We start from the raw sequence: 24,316 nt of genomic DNA, 5'->3' as shown, positions 1-24,316 counted from the left end.
CTGCTGTTCTATCCAGCCATCCAGGCACTTGGTCTTGGCAGCCTTCCCTGGGCTCAGTTCTGCTGGGTGAGCTCTCTGCAGTGAGCTGTCCATGGCTGGCTGCTTGTCTAGCCCACCAGGCACTGGGTCCTCCCTCGTCAAGCTCCACACAGCAACCAAAGGCTCTGCTCTGCTGCTGCTTGCCTTTTATCTGACCCTTCTGGCCCCTTATTGGTCACTCCAGCAGCCCCTCCGATTGGCCACTCTTCTGCAGCCACGCTAGGCTGCCTGGAGGACTTCTCGCTGCTCTATTCTGGGACAAGGTGATACACAGCCGTGAGCCTCCAGCAGGGGGCCTCAGACCTAGTCGATCTTGCCACAATTCTCCATTCCATTTCTTACATAGCCTTATTTGCTTTTTGCCCATAGCTGAACATAGAGCCATGGTCTTCACTGAGCTGTACATAGTGATGCCCAGGTCACTTTCCTTAGTTGATACAGATAATTTATAACCCTGTAAAGTATATTAATAATTCAAATGTTTCTCTCCAATGTGCATTACTTTGCATTCATCAACTTTGAACTTCATCTGCCATCATGTTGCCCCATCACCTAGTTTGTCAGGCCCTCTGAAGTTCCTCATATCTTTTGTGGACTTGACCAGCCTAAGGAAGTGTCATCTGCAAGCTTTGCTATCTCACTGTTCACCTCCTTTTCCAGGTCATTAATAAATATATTAAACAACACTGGCCCTATAGAACCTTGAGGCATCCTGCTGTTAACCTTTTGACATGATGAAAATTGACTCTTTATTCCTACTCTTTGTTTCTTGTCTTTTAGCCGGTATCATCCATGACAATACTTTGCTTCTCACCTGATGGCTACTTTACTTCTTTTGCAGCATCTTGTAAGGTGTATTGGCAATTGTCTTTTGAAAGTCTAAATAAATTATATCAACTGGTTCTTGGTCAGATATGTGAGGGTGGGACACTGCTGCTTTGGAATTTCAGAGAGCTTTTTTTTTTTTTTTTAATTAGGATTTATATAGTAAAGTCCCATCCTAAGCATCTTTAAGGATGTCTCACATGACAGAGTGGGGAAAGGGACTTGGCGTACATCGCTGTTCCAAGTTTAAAGTGCAGCATGAAAGAAGAGATGAGCGTAGCAGTTGGACAGGGTGAAGGGAGCAATCGGAACAGAAGGTCACTGGCAGTATACAGAGCAGTAAGTGTGAGATGGGCAGTGCTCCACTCTGGAGACGTCTGAGAATTTCCATAACACATTCAGATGGCATTTGATGAATTCTATGAGTGGGATTATTTGCTGCTTAGAATTTTGTAAAAGAGAAGTCTTTTGTGCTCTTAGAAAATGGGATGTTCCACTTGTCACTGATACATTTCTTTTTAGTCTGAAACACAAAGGATCTTGATGACAATGACTGTGGTTAATCAATAAAGACTTTTAAAGTAGAGATACAACTAAGAATGCACCATGTATTAGGATTCCTATGTATTAGGATACCTATGTATTAGGATTCCTCCCCTTAAAAGCTCTTTTTTTTCCCTCTTTTTTTTTTTGGACAGCTTTCTAGGCAGGGCACAGAATGAACTCAATACAACAGCTGACTGATCAGGGCAATATACTGTGCACTCTAAATTTTGTGGACTGGGGTTGTATTTAGTGATTCCTGCTAGGAAATGATAACAAAATGACCGCATGCCTATAATAAGCCAAAGTTACTCGGCATAATTTTGAGATTTATTTTTTTTCATTCAGCTTGTAACGCAGTTATGTGACTATCCCAGAAAACAGAAAAGTTTGAAGTCCTACTGGAAGTTTTCATAGATTCCAAAGCCAGAAGGGAGCATTGTGATCATCTAGTCTGACCTCCTTTATAACACGGGCCAGAGAACTTCCCCAAAATAATTCCTAGACACATCTTTTAGAAAAATGTCCAATCTTGATTGACAAATGGACAGTGATGGAAAATCCACCATGACCCTTTGTAAGTTGGTCCAATGGTTAATTAGTCTCACTGTTAAAATTTACACCTTATTTTCAATCTGAATTTGTCTAGCTGCAGCTTCCAGCCACGGGATTGTGAAACAGTCAACATTATGATCAAGCATTGGTTATGAATGGCAGATGTTTTTGGAGAGACTATTACATTAAAAAACTTCCCCTTTCTATGCTATTCACACTATTTACATAAACTATTTGAATATGCTCTTGACACCTTTACAAATATACTGATAACTTGAGTTTCACATTTGTGTTTGCTTTAGGTTTTTGTTCTTATTCGATTATACTATTTTAATGTATATATCATAGGGAAAAAACAATAGACATGTTAGAAGGGCCAATATCTTGCTGTTCTTGGTCTTCATGTTGAAGCACATTAGATTTTAAGCAGATTTCTCTGTCTATAGCACATGAGCACATTTGTAAAACTAGTACAGTGGTATGCTTTTTTAAAATGGTGTGTAACCCTTCTGCCTGTCAGAGCTGGCAGCAACAAGGGCCGGGTTCAGTATCTAGGGGTTCCATTCCAATAACACAATGCAAACCGGCTCGAGCCCCCACCCAGTGACCTGGGACAAATATATACCACCTCCGCTGGGCGCCTCCAAGAGGCAATACTTCCCCTCTCACAAGCACATAGTCTGAGTGTAGCAAAAAGCTTTTTAATAACAGAGAGAAACAATGTGGCATTATGTTGGGGAAACACCACCAACAGGATTCATAACACAACCCATGAGCAAAAAATCCACCCCAAGCAAATTGGGGCATGCCTTTTCCCTTTGGTTCTTGAGTCCAGCAACCCCAAATCACCCAAAGTCCCAAAAGTCCAATGACCCAAAAGTCTCTGTGCCTGGTCAGGGCAGCCCCAGAGTTCGAAAGTTTATCTGCAGAGCTTTACCTCCCAACCTGGGTGGAGATGGGGGGGGGGGGAAGAGAGAGGTAAGGGGCACCTTACATGATCTGAAGCCGACTGCCCCACAGCTCCATAGGCCTTCGCTCCGCTCCGCTCTGCTCCATTCCACCCCACCCCACCAGCTGCCCCACGAACTGCTTTGCTCCGCTCAGCGGCCCACAAGCAGCTCCCGCCATCCCACAAACTGCTCCACCAGCCTGTCCACAAGGCACTCCAGCCATCCCACAAACTGTTCCACAATATATCTTCAGGCTCCCCCACTACTTAACACAACACTCAGTGATTTCAGCTCTTAGTCAGTTCAGCTTTTTGGTGAATTCAGCTTGTAGTAGGGGAGCCTCAGTGCTGGTGCACTATAAGCCCAAAGTGAGCTCAGCAGCCTGTAACTAGACTCCTAATGGAATCAAAATTAGCTCTGATATTCCACAGTGGAGAGAGCAGGAAGTGCAATTAGCATGTAAGGCCCTCACCAAGGGGCCCATACCACCAAGTATTAATACTTGTCCCTAACCTCTCTCAATTCACAGAGTTTTGGAACCCATGACCCTTGCCTAGCAAGTGCTACTTAGTTGATGGTGAGTCCCTCCATCATAACAAAAGGCCAAGTACAGTTCCAAGCACAGCTCCCATAATCAGGGTAATAACAATTTATTCTTCCTGCCCCAATAACAGAGACACTGGGGATCCCACAGCAGCCAAAGTGACCATTTGGGCAGCTATGGCCTCATTCTAGGCAGGGTGGGTGTGCCTATGCAAATGAGATCGGCCCCTGAAGTTCTTTTCCACAACTTGCCACACCTCACCACCAGATGTCAGGGTGCAGCTCATCCTGACACTGCTTACATGTGGAATTGTTGAAACATTACCCAGAGCTGAGGTTCTTTCTGAAGTTCTATAAGAACTAAAGTAGTGCTAAGGAGGACAGGTTTTAGTTTTGGTTTTGCAAAAAAAAAAAAAAATCACTGGCCAGAATTGGTTTGAATCCATCTTCTAGTTTTTCCAATCCACCAAAATTTGGGAGGTTTGGATAAAAGGGTCTAGGTTCGTCCTATCTCTACTAGAGACAAATCTGGGAGGGGATGGGGGCCTTGGTTCTGCAAAACATAATTCAAGTTTTCAGTTTGTAAATATCAAAACAAGGGATAGTTTGCAAACAGGCCCCATTTGGTCCTGTTTTTATCTGTGAGGGAAGTTTTAGATAAAAGGTTATTTTTTGATGTATCTGTAATCAGAACCAATACTGGTCATGGCTAGTGCTCTAAATATTCCTGGAGATTTATAATCTGGACCAGAAACATGTTAGAAGGTGATTTGGGCCATAGTGTTGTTTCTATTATGCTGTGTTGTGCTGCCATCAAGAAGGTCTTTTATTTATAGACAATCACAGACCTCATTAAAGCTGATGGGTGAGTGAACCATCCTTCATTCAGGCTAAGTGGAAGGAGCAATTAAAAACCACTTTATATAATGATAACTAGAAACAATAGTGACAGATTTCAGAGTAGCAGTCGTGTTAGTCTGTATCCGCAAAAAGAAAAGGAGTACTTGTGGCATCTTAGAGACTAACAATAACTTTGTTAGTCTCTAAGGTGCCACAAGTGCTCCTTTTCTTTTTGTAGAAACAATAGAAAACCACCACCCAAGGCAACTGGCTACATGGCAAGGTTAACGTCAGGAGTTAAGCCATATGGTCTCGGGATTCTCTGGGACTGATTGCAAATGCAGGGGCTAAAGGATTGTCTGATGTGTGTGTGTGTGAGAGAGACTCAAAAAGTTACCGGTAAATGAGAGAAGCAGTGGTGAGCATGGTCCTGGAAGAAAGTCGAGAGATAGAACTTCTTTTGGGCACAGTACTTGCTGGAAAGGCAGATGTGGCTGCTGTTGGTTCATACTGTGAACAAAGAAGTTGATTTTGCATACATTTTTTGCAAATAAACTGGATTGTACCAAAAGAAATACTTGACTATCATCGATTTCTGCTTCTAATGGAAACAACTCAGCAAGGCCCCAAATATTGGATATTTGTCAGGATAAAAGGAGCAACATTACATTATTTGAGGTTTGATAGTCTGTCAAGGGGTCAGGATTTGGGAGAAGAGCTACAGAGTCTGTCAAGCATGCTAATTCACTTAATAAAATAGATGAGCCTCAAGGAGCATGTTATGGACTATACTACTTATCCAGGCCCTGGGAGGCCCTCAGACAATTTGAGTGGGCTTGTCCTGACAGAGAGAATTGGATGGTGATAAGGAAAGCATAATTATGCTTCAATTCCTGCTTTGAGAGCTCTGCAAGCTTACAGAGAGGAAGGGGTGTGTGAAAACAGGCACTCTGATATTACTATGATAAGGACATAACAATGGCCATACTGGGTCAGACCAATGGTCCATCTAGCCCCATATCCTGTCTTCTGACAGTGGACAGTGCCAGATGCTTCAGAGGGAATGAACAGAACATGGCAATTCGTTGAGTGATCCACCACCTGTCATCTAGTCTGAGCATGTGGCAGTCATAGTTTTAGGGACACCCCTGGACCTATCCTCCGTGAACTTATCTAATTCTTTTTTGAGCCCAGTTATACTTTTGGCCTTCACAACATCCCCTGCTAATGAGTTCCACAGGTTGACTGTGAAGAAATACTTCCTTTTGTTTGTTTTAAACCTGCTGCCTATTAGTTTCATTGGGTGACCCCTAGTTCTTTGTTATGTGAAGGGGCAAATAATACTTCATTATTCACTTTCTCCACACCATTCATGGTTTTATAGACCTCTGTCATATCCCCCATTGTCATCTCTTTTCCAAGCTGAACATTTTCAGTCTTTTTAATCTCTCCCTGTTCCACACCCCTAATCATTGTTGTTGCCCTTCTCTGTACTTTTTCTAATTCTAATATCTATTTTGAGATGGGGTGCCCAGAACTGCACACAGTATCCAAGCCGTGGGTATAGAGCTTTATACATTGTCATTATATTATTTTTGTCTTGTTATCTATCCCTTTCCTAACATTCTGTTAGCTTTTTTTGGCTGCTGCTGCATATTGAGCAGATGTTTTCAGAGACACAGTGACTCCAAGATCTCTTTCTAGAGTTGTAGCAGCTAATTTAGACCCCATCATTTTGTATATATAGTTTGGATTATGTTTTCCAATGTGCATTACTTCGCATTTATCAACATGATGATCATGACATAAATGCCTAGGCAGTTTGGTTTAAATTATACTTAGGCAAGACTCAGATACAGGATGTTTCTACCTTAACAGCTTGCAACTTCCAGATGGTGAAAGGAAAAATATCTAACCAGTCATTCTTTTATTTGTGACATGGCAGTATTCTGCTTCTCTTATAACACTGCCAAACGCTTGCCATCTGGAGAGCAAGAAGTTTTGTGCCTAGTCCTTTCTTTAAGACCTTGTCTGTTCTCTAATTAGGATTCATATATGAATTCATGAAATAGCTAGCATCTAAATTATGTTTCATTTTCTGATTTGTCAACAGAATCTTGTGCTCTAGCTTCCATTGCTAATGAATTGTTGTTCTGACTTCACACCAGTGATATATGAAGAGGAAAGTGAATACAATAAGTTCCTAAACTTGCAGTGGATTGTGATAGAATTTCCAAGAGTCATTTTTTCTCTAGTCTTGTGAGTGTTTTATGCTTTGTTGTGTCTGGGTCTTCTGCCACATAAGGTCTCACTCAGGGTTTGTTGTGGCTGCTTACAACATGGCTTCTTCAGCCTCCTGAGTTCTCAGACAGTTCTCCAGCAACTGTTGCTTCCAAACAGTTCCTCCCAGGAAACAGCATGCCGCCTGAAAGTGTCTTTCATATTGTTACAGCCGGCTCAGTAAATCACTCCCTTGTTGATGAACAAGGGTTCTAAAATAGTTTCTTACTTTTAGAAAAGCAAACATAATAGCGTCAGACTAAAATAAGGACAAAGCCTGCAGTACATCAATAGACCCTGATAATGGCAATGTAACTGATAACTGGGCTCAATGGAAAGAGAGAATGGAACTGATATTTGCAGTCCCAGATGCTGATAAGTGGTTAGTTTCAGATAAGTATTGGACAAAATGTCTAATCTCAGCAGAGTGTGGCACTTAAGCAGCAAATTAGCAGAGGACACAAATGAACCAAATCTACCATTTCCAGTGTTTATGGTTTTCCACAATCCCAAGAAAGATACATCTATTCCAATAAATCTGTTCCGTGAAAGACAGAAAGCGGCAGCACAATCAGCTGATGAATGGATAAAACAACTGTACCTAATAGTGCTACAGTAATACAAATCAATACAACTGTGCTTTTCATAATAGTACTAACACAATAAAATAGTATTGTTATGGGCTCAACCTCCAAAGAGCTGCATGGTGAAAGTAGTGCAGGAAGATGAACCCACAGAAGAAAAAACTGATAACCTGTGGGTCATGGGACACTCCACTCATCACTGGAGCACCTCCTTCTGGCTGTATCTGGGAATTAGCTCTGCCAGTCTGATACCCTTCCTGCAGTTGCTCACGCCATCACTCTCTCAGCCTCTCTGTCTTGGGACTCAACTACTCTTGCTTCATGGCTTGGCCCTCCAGCCAGGTCACTGTAGTCCTCACCTTCTGGGGTATCAAAGGACCCACAGTCCCAGGCATTCTTCCCTCTCGCTGCCTCTTAACGCCCGCTCCCCAGGGGCTGGTAGGGGAACCCAAGCCCACTCTCAACCCTGGGTTCCAGCCCAGGGATCCTATAACAAGCAGTCAAGGTCTGCACTGTCCTGAACCTTGCACCTGTCTCCCTCAGGTACTTCCTACCTTGCCTTCTCTCATCCTGAGAGTAACTGCAGCTTCTTTCTCTGCAGCCTCCTTCTACTCTCAGGTCCTGGGCTTATGCCGGCCCCTCTTGTTCCTGTCCAGCGAAGCTTCCTCTTTAATTAACTCTCTTTACTCCCTGGCTCCTCCTCCAGGTGCAGCCACTGTGCCACCTAACTACTGTAACTCCTTCAGGCCTTGTGTGGGGTGGACACCCCATCACACCATATGTTTGAAATGTCCAAATGTAGGTATTAATACTTAACACTTATAGCACTGTGCATCTTCAAAGACCTGTAGTAACACATGCTTACAACACCCCTGTGAGATAAATAAGTAAGTATCCTTATCTCTGTTTTCAGATGGGGAAACTGAAGCCGGGAGTAGAACCAATATACACAAAACCACACTAAGTCAGTACCAGAGTGGGGCATAGAACTTAGGAGTTCCTGGCTACCAAGCCTGCATTTGTTTCCATAGGCTATGCCATAAATACATAAACAGTTCTTGAGCCCTTGTTCCTAAATAACTAATTGGCTCCTCATGTCCCTTCCCGCAAATCATCTGAGTGTGCAACAGTAGTCTAGAATCCTTTGTAACCCTGACCCATGCCAGGTGACTGGGACCAAGAAAAAAAGTATCATATGACTTTTAAAAACCAGCTTTATATTTGTGGATAATCTAAGCACTATACCCAGATGTACAGACACTCTTTTCCCAAACTATGTATTATATAGTTTTTTTAACATTAGCTTTAATAAATTTTTTACTACTCTGCTGCACACCTTAGTCTGGAAAGCGGCAGGGAGGTGTGAGATTTAAAATGTAAGCTGCTTGAGTAGACTTCATGGAGGTGCAGGAGAGGAGATGTTTACTGCTGAATGAGGGGAGGTGTCAGTGCTGTGGAATAAGAATATAAGAGCTACCACACTGGATCAGAAGATGGTTCATCTTGCCCAGTATCTTTACTCCAACAGCGGCTCATACCAAAGGTTCACAGGGAGTGTACAGAACAGGGCAACTATGGAATGATCCACCCCATCTTCCGCTTCTGGGGGTCGGAAATGTAGGGTTGTTCTGAACATGGGGTTGTATCCTTGACCATCTTGGCTAATAGCCATTGATGGACTTATCCAGTTCCTTTATGAACCCAGTTATACTGCTGATCATCACAGCATCCCATGGCAATGCATTCCCCAAGTTAGTTGTGTGTTGTATGAAAAGTATTTCCTCTTGTTTGTAATAAACCTGCTGCCTGTTAATTTCATCAGCTTTTTGTATTGTGTGAAAGGATAAATAACACTTTTCTATTAATTTTTTCCACACTATTCATGATTTCATAGACTTCTATCATATCCCCCTTAGTCATCTCTTTTCTAAGATGAACCTCCCTAATCTTTTGAATCTCTCCTTGTATGGAAGCCCTTTAGCATCTTTGTTGCCCTTCCCTGAACTTTTCCCATCTCCACAATATCCTTTTTGAGAGAAGAGAACCATAACTAGTTCAAGGTGTGGGCGTACCAGGGATTTATTAGTGGCATTATGATATTTTCTGTCTTATTTTCTATCCCTTTCCTAATAGTTCCTAGCACACTGTTAGCCTTTTTGACCACTTGCACATTCAGAGGAAGTTTTCAGAGAACTATCCTGGTGATGACCCCAAGATCTCTTTGTTGGTGGTAACAGCTAATTTAGAACCTATCATTGTAAATGTATATTGGAGATTATTTTTTCAAATGTGTATTACTTTGCACTTATCTATGTTGAATTTCATATGCCATTTTGTTGCCCCGTCACTCTGTTTTGTGAGATCCCTCTGTAATTCCTCGCAATCTGCTTTGGATGTAACTATCTTGAATAATTTTGTGTTGTCTGCAAACTTTGCCACTTCATTGTTCGTTTCCCCTTTTCAGATCTTTAACAAATATGCCTAACAGCACAGGTCCCAGTACAGATCCCTGTGGGGGCAGTCCACTGTTCACCTCTCTGAATGGTCAGTCTTAAAACTGACCATTTATTCTTCCTGCCCTTTGTTTCCTGTCTTTCAACTAGTTTCTGATCCATGAGAGGGCCTTCCCTCTTATCTCAATTGCTACGTAGTTTCGTTAAGAGCCTTTGATGAGGACCTCATCAAAGGCTTTCTCAAAATCCAAGTACACTATACCGAGTGGATCACTCTTATCCACATGCTTGTTGACTCCCTCAAAGAATTCTAAGAGGCATGATTTCCCTTTACAAAATCTGTGTTGACTCTTCCCTGACAAATCATGTTTATCTATGGGGTGTCTGATAATTCTGTTCTTTACTGTTGTGACTATCACTTTGCCCAGTGAAGTCAGGCTCACCTGCCTGTAATTGCCAGGATCTCCTCTGAAGTTCTTTGTTAGAGGCAGATAAAGAGATGAGAGAAACATCAGTTTTTTCCTCTCACAGAAAATGACAACTTCCAAGCATTAAGGACTTTAAAACATATTTTTTACATAAAATGCAATATTGATGTTAAAAAAAAGCTAATTCCATTTTTTATTTATACAAACCAAGATTGTCTGGACTTTTTTTTTTTTATTTCTTTTCACCTGACAGTCCTACAGAGAAACTGGTACATGGAAGCTCTGCCACCATCTGTAGACAGTTTAGGAAAATGCAATAATATATTTTTATTCACATTTCTCACGCATTAAGTCACCTTCATCACTTTCAGCATCAAGACTGGAAATTTGGGTGGACCTTTTCTTGCAGTTTGGACAGCTGTTTTGGTATGTCCCCAGTTGCTATTTCCGTCGTCTTTACTTTTCTCAGTCATTTCCTTTGGAAACCTGCTACTGAAAATTCTTTCTATTGATAAGGCAGCTTTTCCTGCCAGGTGTATTCCCTGCAGATTTCTGGGCGAGAATACAGAGCTACTTCTCTTTCATTTGTTGTGTCCTTAATGCTACACTTGTATTCATATCTGATTTATGAGAATGGGTTTGGTGATGCAATGCACAGTTCAAACAGCAATAAATGTTTTCCGTATAGTTCCTCTTCACATTTATTTCCCCTTTGTATCTATATACACACCCTTACTTCTCCATCCAGTTATCACAGCACTTGTACAGCCATAAAATAAGATTATACATTTTTTCTGTTGGCATGTAAGCAAGCCTCTTTATAAACAGAATTTGTTAAGTATTTTTGAACAACGAAAGCTACAGTAGCCAAAGTGACACATCCAGCCTTGTTCTTTTTTTTCATTGTTGTTATAACTTTGGCCAGATCCACAACTCAGATTTGAGAATTACAACTAGAAGTTTAATGAAGTAGGCTTATTGTAAATGATAGCTTAGTTCAGTTAATGCAATAAGATGAGGAAACTTTTTTAGGCTCACCCATATCATATTGCTCTATGTTTGCCTTGCAGTACATTCAACCAGACCTGAAAAAAAATTATTCCTTAATAATTTGACTATTGATGGACACAATGTTTTGATAAAATATGTTTGTGTCTATTATGCAACAAGTCCTCATAAAAATTAAGGGTACCCTTCTAAGTAAAAATCATATTTTTATCAGAATATTTCTTACCTACCATTTTTATAAGTAACCCCTAAGATTACTAAGGTTAGAAGGGATTCAAGGGGAGAGGTGTCTCTAGTTATTTTCCAGTGTCTTCCTTTGTATGAATTTGATCTTACTTTCTATGCAGTCAGTGTCACTGTTTCCTTGTATAGTCAGTTAGGCCATGATCCTCCAAGCCGCTCTGCACTGGCAAACTCCTGTACCCATGAAGTCAACAGGCCTCTGAGGTAGAGAAAAGGTCTGCTCATGTTCAGTGGCTTACAGGACCTGGGCCCACCATAACTCATATCCCATTTTGTTTGTGTAAGACAATGACAGGAGAGGCATTTTTAAGACAGGGAAATGTGAAGGTAAAAATCACAAAAATAGGCAGGAGACACAGAGGCAACTTTACTATCTGAAACTTACTTTTAATTCCTTGTTTTATATAAACTAGGTTTCAAGTTGACAGTGTTCTAGGGTGACCAGGCAGCGAATGTGAAAAATCGGGCAGGGGTGGGGGGGTAACAGGAGCCTATATAAGAAAAAGACCCAAAAATCGGGACTGTCCCTATAAAATTGGGATATCTGGTCACCCTACAGTGTTCTTTAGTTAAAAGTTACAAAATAGTGATACAATGTAAAGGAACAATGGCCATTAGTGTCAAATGTTGTTGGAATGTGATTTCATGTGTTCTTATTAGGTATGCTGGAAGATGAACAGTCAACTCAGACCTGTGTTACCATGTCCTCGACTGCAAGTGGAATAATTAACACTGAGAAGAAAACTAGCTGTGGTACTCAATGCACAAAACCTGCAGTCCATCCCTCTGGAACTATGACACAGAAACACAATAACTTCAGAACAGCAGAGGTAGGTTTATAATTATTTTCTGTGACTCTCAGAACTAGCTTCAATGGGACTACAATTATTTTTGTGACAATTCTCCATTTTACAGTCAAACCCCATTTAGCATCTTGAAATACAAATAAAATACTTACACTGCAGCCACAGCATATTGCATGAGAAGCTGCAGATCTGGGCAGAGGCAGATTTTGAATCTACGTCTTCTGACTGATGATTAAGTATTGACAAGGGACAGACCCAAAGGCCCCTACCCAACTGCACAGTAGGATCATTAGACAGGTTCTCTCAAACATTTACCTCTGGGATGGGAGAACAAGCATGGGAAATGTGAGCCCAAAAGGAATTTGTCTGAGAAAATAGACAGCAACTGGAAAAGGGAGTTTAGAATGGAAGCCACATCTCAACCTTACCTCTAATGTTCATTAATAGCAAACACAATAGTATGTGTGTGTTTATTTTAAACCTCCTTGTACTGTATTATTCATCCTTCATTGCTTCTGCAGCATGGAAATATTTCCCCTGTGACCTACACCCAGTTGTGTCTTTCCATTTAAGTACTGCAGTAGCAGGAGTACAGGGGCACATTCCACGTCAACATGACTTCAAGAGCCATAGGGGGGTTGCTGAAAATGAAAAAGTGCAAATGCTTGTCATAATCATGAGTCCATGGAGAAATTTAATCAGTCAAATTGAATATGGTGTAACAGAATCAATGTAATTATAAAATCCAATTTGTAAGAGGCTTGGCAGCATTTCAGAATTAGATTCTACAAATGATAGCTCTAATCTATTATTCTTATTTTTTTAGCAACAAGAATACAAACATTTTAAGAAGAGCTCTGTGTAAGCTCGAAAGCTTGTCTCTCTCACCAACAGAAGTTGGTCCAGTAAAAGATATTATCCCACTCTTCTTGTCTTTCATTTTATTTGGTGTTACTAGAGATGATGGACCAATTCCTGCAATCCTTAAATCATGTGACCATTGACTGCAATGGGGCTACTCACATGAGTATGGATTACTTAATTGGGCCCTCTATCATTGGCTTGGAATGCATTCTTCCAACTTTTTCTGTCAAACAAAGACGCATGCAATCAATTGTTATATCCATGTGCACAGAGAATTTGGTTGACACTAAGTCAAATCTTGGTTATGTGATTTATGTGAGTATTCTCACTGACTTCACTTTGCCTTCTATCTTTATTGTTAGGCAGTGTTGCCTAGTGCACAGCACACAGGACTGGGGCTCAGGAGACCTGGGTTATATTGCTGGGTCTGCCAATGGCCTGGTGGGTGACCCTGGGGAAGTCACTTGTTCGTGCTGTGCCTCAGTTTCCCCATCTGTAAAATGGGAATAAAGCTCTTTGAGATCTACTGATGACAAGTGCTATCTATTTATCTATATAGCTATCTAAACTAGGTATTATTATTTATTACAATATCTATTCCTCCGTTGTCTTGCTGAATCAAACTGTAGTGCCAGCAAAGGTGTATGTCAGTAAGGTGAAAAGGATATGGGCCTAAAAGAAATTGATAATAAAAACAATTCATAAAATAATGAAGGAAATACAATGGTTGGACACTCAAGGGTTAATGTTGGGTCCAGGATTATTGACTATATTGTATGAAAGATCTGACGGAGGAGGTGCACTGGGAGTTGAAGTTTGCTGACTGACATTAAATTATTTTGATTAACAAAATCTGTGGAGAACTGTGAGAAACACCAGATCGATATGAACACTTTGGATCATTAGGCAGCACAATGGCAGATGTAATTCAACTTCCATAAATATAATGTACGTTGGCAAATGTAGGGGCCCAATTCTGCCCTTAGTTGCAGGGGTGTAACTCCCACTGGCTTCAGTGGGAGTTACACTTGTGGAAGTGAAGGCAGCATTGGCTCTATAATCTAGATAATCTGCAGGAAAAAGATTTCAGATCCATTGTGAATGGCTAATGAAATGTTTGCCAGGTACATAGCAACATTTGAAAAGGCAAATAAGTGAATTAAAATAGAGAGATAATATTATAAGACCATTTCAAACACTGGTGTGCACTCATTTATCTTGTCCAGATATGGTTAGCACACTTTAAGAAAAGTAGAGTGAGGACTGGGAAGGTCCAGAGAAGACATGTATAGATATAAACTGTGCAATAATTATTTAGTCTTGGCAGAAAAGGCAGAAAAAGACTTGAATGAATTATTAAAATTATCAAGGGGAGATTGAAGATTTCACAAGAAGGAGGCAATCACTGAAAATAAAGGGCAGTAAATTTTAGATAATTACAATAAATATAACTTTAGATAGTGTACAGTCAGCCTGTGGAATCGACTACTGCAGTAGGTCACTGAGGCAATTGCTATCGCTAGATTTCTAAAAGGTAAATCTCTATTTTGCATGGGGACTATATATACTGTACATGTCCCCAATATGCACTGTATTTAAAGCTAAACTTGAGGAAAAACATAGCTTCTCCTGTTAAAATAATCAGATTAATATGTATGAGCAGAGGTTAATGGCAAAGGAGAGTTCACATCTGTATGGGACATATGCCTCACCTTTCCTTGTTTGCTAGAGAAACTGCTCAGACTCTCTTCTTTTAGTGTCCACTCCATATAATTTATTCAAGTCCCTTCAACCAACACCTGTACAGTTCAGTACAACAATTCTAATTCCTGTAGCTCTATTACCATCAGACCCCTGTTCATCAGGGCCCTGGAAGGAAAAGAGATCTCCCTTCCTTGGGATCTTCTTCAGTTTGGGCACAGCTGCCCTGCCCCAATAACACTTCCTTCCTGCCTTTTATCAAGTTAGTCATCTGATGAGCCAATTAGTTCCTTAACTCACCCAGTTTCCCATCTGATTAGCTAATTCCTCCCTATTTCCTCAGTCAGCGACTGCTGGGGAAACTAACTGAGACAACAGTGATCAGAGTGCTGTCCCATCTATTAGGCCTCAGCACTCTGTCACAACCTCATTTTAAAATGGACCATCTGAGCTATTATTTACATGATGGCACATACATTCTGGGACAAATCCTCCTGGCTCTACTTGCCACAGGTTGGCCCACAGGGTAACAAGGATTTGGCCCTCTGTTTCCTGTATTTCACAATAGCCACAGGACAATATATTGCATTATGAATTTTGCTTCAGGGAGTAAATAGCCAGGGCTACGTCACTACATCTTGTTTTAAACAGAACTGCCCAGGGACTTCTTGATGATTACTAAGAATAGAGTAATTCAGAAGGAAGCGACACATCTCCTACATCACAGTGATAGAACACCCCAGTTTCTCATGACATTTTTTATATATTTACTTAAGTGGAGGTCAAGAAAAGTGTCGGAGAAATTGTGCTGGTTTTGAGTAACAAGTGTATGGGTTTTCTTCTTGTACAAAACTTTTTCAATCTGTGTACAGAGGTGCATGCATAGCAGTGTTAATGGTGGTCAAAAGGATTTATTGGCCTGGTCCAATGCCCACTGGCATCTATGGGAGTCTTTCCCTTGATGACAACAGGCTTTGGATGAGGCTGGATAGATATCTATTGTGATTAACTAAAAAATTCACCCCAAATCATTAAAATGGGTGGAGAACACTTGGTCTTTCTGTGTATTTAGCATATTTATTTTGACAAACCTCTGATAGCTGTTGTAAATGTCTCACAATTTGCTGCCAATGTCAAACTCATGATATTGTTTTAAACTTTTTAACAGGCTAAATGGGACACCAAGAAAATGCCCACAAAAGAAGTCACCATTAATGTTACAAAAAGCATCAGACAAATTGACAGCGACAGAAGAATCAGAAAGAATTGTGTCAATTAAAGGAGTAAAGCAAAAGCGAAGATGGACCTGACAATACTTTGCTGCACTTTAACTGTGACTGATCACTTAAGATTTGAAGATCTCAAGGTGTTCTGTGTTGAATGCAATGGGCAGCGGCTGCTGAGTGCCTTGAGAAACGTTGTCTTAACTAGCAGTAAATAGCTGCAAACACTGTTGGATGTTCAGACGTGTATTTATCTATTGCAATGGCACTGTACAAAAATATAACAAAATATGTACCATTGTTTTCTCCAAGTCATATGCTATCTAATTGTAGATTTTCTATGCTGCATTGCTGTTAGGATGAGATTGGACAATTAGAGCTGCAGTTCATCTCACTTTAAAACAGAGAAAGAATAACTAATCTGTGTTATTAGTAAGTAGCCTGAAATGTGTTACTTTCTGTTTTACAAAGTTAAAGATCTGACTTTATAAAAACTCAAACCCAGATATCTCAGAAGTAAAGAAACACAAATGGCTTCCAATTTTTGACTATATACGTGATCCATGAGTCATATTGTCTTCTGGTTAAATTACCTTGTTTTAAGTTAGTTTCTATAGCAGAAGAGTTTAGGTCTTGAAAGCAATAATACTCATGTTGTTATCAGTCTAATGAATCTGAAGTACCCAGTTTAAGCTCATAGGTAGTGTTCAGTTTACATTCTGTCTTGGCTCTTACTCAATTCTCCCTTCAGAAACTCCAAACTGAGAACTGTTTTACAAGATTTTGTAAGACACCCTTCACTTTCCAACTTTATATATAAATAATCAGACTTTCCCAAATAATTTCTTAATGCTGACAACTGCAAGAAGATGATCTTTATTTGATAATTAAATTTAATTTAATTTGGCTATATATTCTTGTTCTTCCAATATATAGAAATGGGCAGAACATACATTTTAATTGCATTATATTGTGTCACTGTTCTGTATATTTATCATAAGTATATTCCCAAGAAATCAATGTAAACTTTTGTACAGACCACTAATTAATACAGGACCCTGTTAACAACAAATCATGAGTTTGATATAAACCCACTGTGGTTTTGAATTTGGACTTTCATGGAGATAAGAGCAGTAAAATCATTTGACTTACCCATTATACACCTATGAGCATTCTTAAGGTGTCATTTACAGTAACTATTCAGCTACCATTAACGCTCATGACTTATAATAGGTGGAAGTGGGCAGAAACTGATCTATGTCTGAGTTGCATGAGGTGCTTCTTTTTTATAGACACAACCATAAATAGATTCCTGGAACGGCACCCTAATGTATTCCACATGAGAATTCTTTTAAGAAATCAACATCAGGTTTATGAGTATTTATTACTTTACTTGGAATACAGCAAATATATGCAGCAAAGAATTGTTTAAATAAGTAATTGTTTTTATAATTCTTACACAAAGACAAAGTAAAGTCCAGTCTTTGCCAGAAATATTTTGCATGCAGTAGAGTTTGTAAAGTTTTAAAACCATTTATAATACATAGATTTTCAAAGGCGGGGGCCAAAGATCCCATTCTTAGCAATTCTAATTTTTTTACCTGAGCTGTGCATTTATGTACAGTAACGAAGCAGCATTGAAAGTTGAGTGGAGTAGGTGAAAACAGCTGCTACCCACATTTATTTCACCTACTTAATGGAACCTGCCAACTTGCTGCACCTCTTAGACTCGCTCCGTAAAATAAGCAGTGGCTGTTCAATATTCTTCCTTAGCAATGGGTGGCCATTGTCGTCTTTGGCAGTATACAAATCTAACGGAAAGTACAAATTAATGATTCTGTGTTATTTATGTAGAGCATAAAGTATAGATGGTATTGTCCATGGACAGCTGTGCCAAACCAATAACATTCTTGACCCACAGGGCTTACAGTCAGAGACGGTACAGTACAATCCAGCAAAGAAGCAGTGGGTGGCCCATGTAGCCAGGATGCATCAGGGAACAAATAGATTTTAGAGTGTCTTTTGAAGAAGAGAGAGGTTGCTTTACATACGTTTGTTGGGAGGCTGTTCCACCTTTAGGGCGGTATGGAAGAAGGTAAGGAGTGGGGCATGAGCAAAGGAGACAACGTGGGCAGAAGGAGTTCAGGTAGCGAGATAATTTGTAAACTAATAATTTCAATGGAAACATTGCTTTTGTTATTTTGATTTTTTTTTTTAGTTTTTATAGTTTGTGTTAACCAAACTCAGAAACTGAAGATCTACTGTCCAATAATGTAAACTGAGTTCAGAGGAACTTTTTGTATTAAATAACTGGAGATACTCATAGTACTACAATTTAAATGTGTAACTTACTAATGATTAAACCCAGTGTAACAGGAAATCAAGACATGGAAAAGAAAGGCTGCAATCTAGGTGTTGTGTGAAGATCCTACCACAAGCATTACCTGACTTTTGTGACCTTGTATACATATTGGGAAAGTGCTATGTGTAAACTGTTCCACACATCTTTTTCTCTAGAGATGGGCCCAAACTAAAACATTTGATCCAAACACCCATGAATTTTATGGCTTTTGAAATCCAGATTCAAAGTCTGTGTCTTGTGCCAATCACTAAGTTATGACTGTTTGATAAAGGCCTATGGAAAAAAACCTATTTCTCTAAAGGCTGGATACCCTTTGGATCATACACTCTTATGGTTATTACTTAGAAAGACAACTACTATAAACGCTCAAATGGGGGTCTCAGAAATCTTAATTCAGTCCATGTGTGACTTTCAAATGGTATGAGGTAGTAGATTACAGCCCCTAACAGTCCATTCACTTTCTGACAATGTGAGTTGAGCTGAACTGTGTGAGATACTTTGTTTTTAACTGCTTTATTTTACACCACCTACATAGTATGATAGGATTTTTGTTGATGGGAGAAGAGAAAGCAGTCTACTAGATACATTGTTCCTGGTAGGGAAGTTTAAAGTATCAGATGGAGGAGTTTTGCCTCTGTTCTGAATGCCCAGGATTGGATCCATCTGCCTATATTCTGTCATGCAAAAGCAGGTTGCATATTTTCTATAGATGAAAGAGAGAAAGTCAAACCATTTTACCAATGGTTCATTCAGCAGATTATTCAGCCTGTCAAGAAACTGTGAAAGAAAATAATTTATATCTAGTCTATTAGTCCAGGAGGAGTTTATTTTTGTTTTTGGCATGTATGTAGAAAGCTTTGATAAATGTAAACCTTCTGCCAGGGTACCAGCACTGGGCTGTGCTATTATTAATATACTTCTAGGTTCTGGTAAGCTCATGAAAACATTACACATTAGATATAAAATTATTCAGGGTGGGAAGTGCTAGGTTCTGGCCAAAGCTCATTGAAAATTGTACTAGCACAAGAACATAAGAATGATCCTACTAGGCCAGACCAAAGGTCCATCTAGCCCAGTGTCCTGTCTTCCGACAGTGGCCAGAGCAAGGTGCCCCAAGGGGAATAAACAGAACAGTTAATCAAGTGATCCATCCCCTGTCGCTCATTCCCAGCTTCTGGCAAACAGAGGCTAAGGACACCATTCCTGCCCATCTTGGCTAATAGCCATTGGTGGACCTATCCTCCATGAATTTATCTAGTTCTTTTCTGAACCCTGTTATGGTCTTGGCCTTCACAACATCCTCTGGCAAGGAGTTCCACAGGTTGACTGTGCATTGTGTAAGAAATACTTCCTTTTATTTGTTTTAAACCTGTTGCCTATTAATTTCATTTGGTGACCCCTAGTTCTTGTGTTATGAGAAGTAGTAAGCAACACTTCCTTATCTACTTTCTTTATACCAGTCATGATTTTATAGACCTCAATCATATCTCCCCTTCGCCATCTCTTTTCTAAGCGGAAAAGTCCCAGTCTTATTAATCTCTCCTCATACAGAAGCCTTTCCACACCCCTAATCACTTTTGTTGCCCTTTTCTGAACCTTTTCCAATTCCAATATATCTTTTTTGAGATGTGGCGACCACACGTGCACTCTATTCAAGAGGTGGGCATACCATGGATTTATATAGAGGCAACATGATATTTTTTGTCCTATTATCTATCCCTTTCTTAATTATTCCCAGCATTCTGTTGGCTTTTTTGACTGCTTCTGCACATTGACTAGATGTTTTCAGAGAACTATCCACAATGACTCCAAAATCTCTTTCCTGAGTAGTAACAGCTTATTTAGACCCAATCTATATGTATAGTTCGGATTATGCTTTCCAATGTGCATTACTTTGCATTTATCAACAATAAATTTCATCTGCCATTTTTGTTTCATTTGACAGAAGCACGTGGGGTTAGTCTGTGTCTAAGGAATTGTATCGAGGTTATCCCCTTGAATTTTTCATTGCTGTTCTTTAGAAGAGGTACAAAAGCATATTCAGTCAGACGTGTGACAGCAACAGTGGCCAAACTCAGCATGGTTCTGTCACAAGAGACTTGCAGTCACAGAGCTCATAAAATAAATTTACATACATTACTGCTTAGAAACTGTATCGGGAAGAGAATCCAAATTTGCCCAATCTGTAGTTAAAACAACCTTAATGGTTAAAGTGCAACTAGATGCAATGCAAAATTAGATGTCATTCATGAAGTGCACGGTTCTATATCCTTTGAAGGAATTTCAGCAGGTGCATATTGAGAAACCCACTTGAGATGAATTTGATGAAAGGCACCAGAATTCTAGTTTTCAATCTTTGCAAACCTTTAACATTATGGTAAAATTACAGCCAGTCAGGTCAGTTTTGGCCTCTGAGTGAGCAATTCTCTACATTGGGATTAAAAGCTTCTCTTGATTTTGAAGAACTGGTGGTTATAAGTCCTCTCCAGAAGCTATTCATTTATGAATGGGTCTGTTTCTCTGGACCGACGAGTGACTGGCATATTGTCTATGCATGTGTATAGACCAGGGTAGTGAATAGGCAGACCATGTGCCAAATCCAGACCACCAGATGCTTTTGAATGGACCATGAAATCTTTGTATTTACTTATCATTATTTGTTTTTTTAAATTATTTTCTCTGGAGTCTGAACCTTGACTATACCTTGACCAAGAAATTTGGACCTTGACAAAAAATAATTGACTATTTCTGGTATAGACAACGTAACATGTGACCTGAGCCTTGCTGTGACTACCACCAGCCATATAAGACTCTGGGTGCAGAGGGTGGATCCAAAGGAAGAGTCTTGTACAGGCACTGTAAGATCTCAAACCCAAATACTCTGTCACGCTGAGGATTATGTTGGTTTGGAGGAAAATTTATCAATGTTTCCTTGGAAGTTTCTGCTCCAGATTTTTCCCTCTACTAGGGCAATAGTCCATTGGATATCTTGGTGTTGGTAGCAACCAATGGGTTGCTATGCTGGCTTCGACAGTGAGGTTTGCAATCCCAGTAATTTCTCCAATGTTTCCTCCAGTAGCTCCTCATCAGCAAATTTGCACACAGACAAGCTAACCATTTAGGATGAGCAATGCATATCCATGGGTGTAACATGGCTTCCTTGTAGTCACCAAGTTGGAATCCATTGCTCACAAATCACATCAAGGTTTTCACCAGGACAGAACCCAAGACACCTCACTACAAGCAAGGATTATATCTCTAGACAATGAGCCACTTGTTTGCCACAAAGTAGGCTTTGCCTTATTTAATATATGAAAAATGTTTGGTCTGAAAGGCTATAGCTGAGGCTTTGGAATTCCTGTGCAGTGTGTCATCATGTCTAGGGGGCATTTTGGAAGGAATTTCCCTTCTGAAGGTGAGACGATGTCTTTGCCTGGTGGAGCTACCGTGGCACCAACCTTAGGCTGCCCCAATTTATGAAAGTTCTTTATTTTATATAAACATTTTAGATCAACATTTAGTTTAATCTGATGTCCTTATTGGAATCTTATCATGCCCTCAAAGGAGGCACCTTTGTATCTAATGATGCTTGAAGGGGAAGATATTTTCTTAATATTAATGAGTTCCTTGCAAGCCATTCACTGACATCCTGTCCTGAAAGAATCCTGTAGGTTGCTTTTGTTTGTTGTGATGTGTGTGTGGTACTTCTTCTCCCAGCTGTTTACAGGGGGAGGTAGTACACTACTCACCTGGCATGGGGACCACACAATAGAGGAAGGGTCCTGCTACACATAACTTGATTTTGGGAGTAGCTTGTTAGATGTCCCTGAAAGGCTACCTGCCTGCTCCCTGAGGCTGGCTAACACCTAATTAAATATAGTCAGAGCAACTAGTACCATCCAGGGTTTTACTCAATAAATCAGGATAATTTTGAATTTTGAACCTAGGTAGGGATTTCTCACTTACCTCTCTCTAATCCCATAATGGTGCACCTTCATGGGGAGTAGAATCCCCATGTGCCTCTGTTCTTGTCACAGACTTCCTGAAGTGCTCCTAAGACTTTAACATGGAGCCAGCCTGTGGAGTGGGGGAGGGGTGGAGAGAGACACATTTCCTGCCTGTCAGAGCCTGAGCCCCTTTCCCTGGCAGAGCAGGGGATTATGGCTGATGATCAAAAGGAACATATCCTATGCTGCTGCTGCCTCAGATCTGGCTGAGCAAGGGTCCCTGGGCTGAAAGGCAGACATAGGCTCAATTGCTAGTAGGCTGTAGCCTGAGGCAAGGCTGTACAAGAGGAACAGGCCTCTAAAGCAGGTCCAGACCTGCTGGAGGTGGAGCAGTAATGATACAAAAGCACAGAGAGAGAGACTGTGTAGGAGAAAAGCCTTGATTTTCACCCATGGAGTAACGAATGAGGAGAGAAGCTGTGCAACAGAAAAACATATTCAATCAAACCTATGACAGCAACAGTGGTTAAACTCAGCTTAGTTCTGCCACATGAGAATTGCAGTCAAATATTACTGCTTAGAAACTGCATCCGGAAGAGAATCCAGATTTGATCAGTCTGTAATCGGGACAACCTCAATGGCTAAAGTGCAATTACACTCTGAAAAATGATCATGTGACGATGTCATTGGATTTCTGCATTGTGTTTCAATGATTCCATATCAAATTTAAACAGTTTACAGGTAAAAATCTTTTTTCTCTTATTTGTCAATCTGTCACAGTCAGACCTGGGATTTGAAAGTCAGGGTGTGTTTTTCCTAGTACATAGATCACTGTCAATGATAACATTCTGCAACCAGAACTCAGTTAACAATTTTGTTGATATTGTACACCCTAAAATGTAACTCAGCTCACTCTTCTTGAACTATGTTGGTTCTGCAGTGTTAATATGAGTGAAAAATAGTCAAAGCACATTTTTTCAAAAAGATAAGCAGATATGCCACTGAATTGGCATAAGAAACAGATATGTTGAGTGGAGAAGACAATGTAGCCATGTTGGTTGCTTCCCTCAAATGTAGGAGGGCTTCTACTCCAAACTTAAATCTAAGAGTCTTCATCCCTTTAGGGTACGTCTACACTACGAAATTAGGTCGAATTTATAGAATTCAGTTTTTTAGAAATTGGTTTTATATATTCGAGTGTGTGTGTCCCCACAGAAAATGCTCTAAGTGCATTAAGTGCATTAACTCGGTGGAGTGCTTCCACAGTACCGAGGCTAGAGTTGACTTCCGGAGCGTTGCACTGTGGGTAGCTATCCCACAGTTCCCGCAGTCTCCGCTGCCCATTGGAATTCTGGGTTGAGATCCCAATGCCTGATGGGGCTAAAACATTGTCGCGGGTGGTTCTGGGTACATATCGTCAGGCCCCCGTTCCCTCCCTCCCTCCGTGAAAGCAAGGGCAGACAATCGTTTCACACCTTTTTTCCTGAGTTACCTGTGCAGACGCCATACCACGGCAAGCATGGAGCCCCCTCAGCTCACTGTCACCGTATGTCTCCTGGGTGCTGGCAGACGTGGTACTGCATTGCTACACAGCAGCAGCAACCCCTTGCCTTGTGGCAGCAGACGGTGCAATAGGACTGGTAGCCATCATCGTCATGTCCGAGGTGCTCCTGGTCGCCTGTGTGAGGTCAATCAGGAGCGCCTGGGCAGACATGGGCGCAGGGACTAAAATTGGAGTGACTTGATCAAGTCATTCTCTTTAGTCCTGCAGTCAGTCCTACTGTACCATCTTCTGCCAGGCAGGCAAGAGATGAGGATGGCTAGCAGTCCTATTGCGTCATCTTCTGCCGGGCAGCCATGAGATGTGGATGGCTTGCAGTCCTTCTGCACCGTCTGCTGCCAGCCAAAGATGTAAAAGATAGATGGAGTGGATCAAAACAAGAAATGGACCAGATTTGTTTTGTACTCATTTGCTTCCCCCCCTCCCCCTTCTAGGGGACTCATTCCTCTAGGTCACACTGCAGTCACTCACAGAGAAGGTGCAGCGAGGTAAATCTAGCTATGTATCAATCAGAGGCCAGACCAACCTCCTTGTTTCAATAAGAACAATAACTTAGGTGCA

At 40.6% G+C, this 24,316-nt stretch overlaps 1 protein-coding gene across 1 annotated transcript in view; it reads left to right on the top strand.

Moving 5' to 3' along the window:
- Positions 1 to 20,187, top strand: part of BAALC (BAALC binder of MAP3K1 and KLF4) — a 40,997-nt gene extending 20,810 nt beyond the window's left edge. The window contains exons 2-3 of the mRNA XM_007056101.3: positions 11,952 to 12,121; positions 15,831 to 20,187. Of these exons, the coding sequence (XP_007056163.2) occupies positions 11,952 to 12,121; positions 15,831 to 15,941 (281 nt within the window). The 3' untranslated portion in view covers positions 15,942 to 20,187. The remainder of the gene's footprint in view (positions 1 to 11,951; positions 12,122 to 15,830) is intronic.
- The last annotated feature ends 4,129 nt before the right edge of the window (positions 20,188 to 24,316 follow it).

The sequence above is a fragment of the Chelonia mydas genome, chromosome 2 (assembly GCF_015237465.2).
Source record: "Chelonia mydas isolate rCheMyd1 chromosome 2, rCheMyd1.pri.v2, whole genome shotgun sequence".
In the NCBI taxonomy this organism is placed as follows: Eukaryota; Metazoa; Chordata; order Testudines; family Cheloniidae; genus Chelonia; species Chelonia mydas.
The sequence above is the reverse complement of the archived record's forward strand: the minus strand, read 5'-3'. Positions and strand labels throughout refer to the sequence as shown.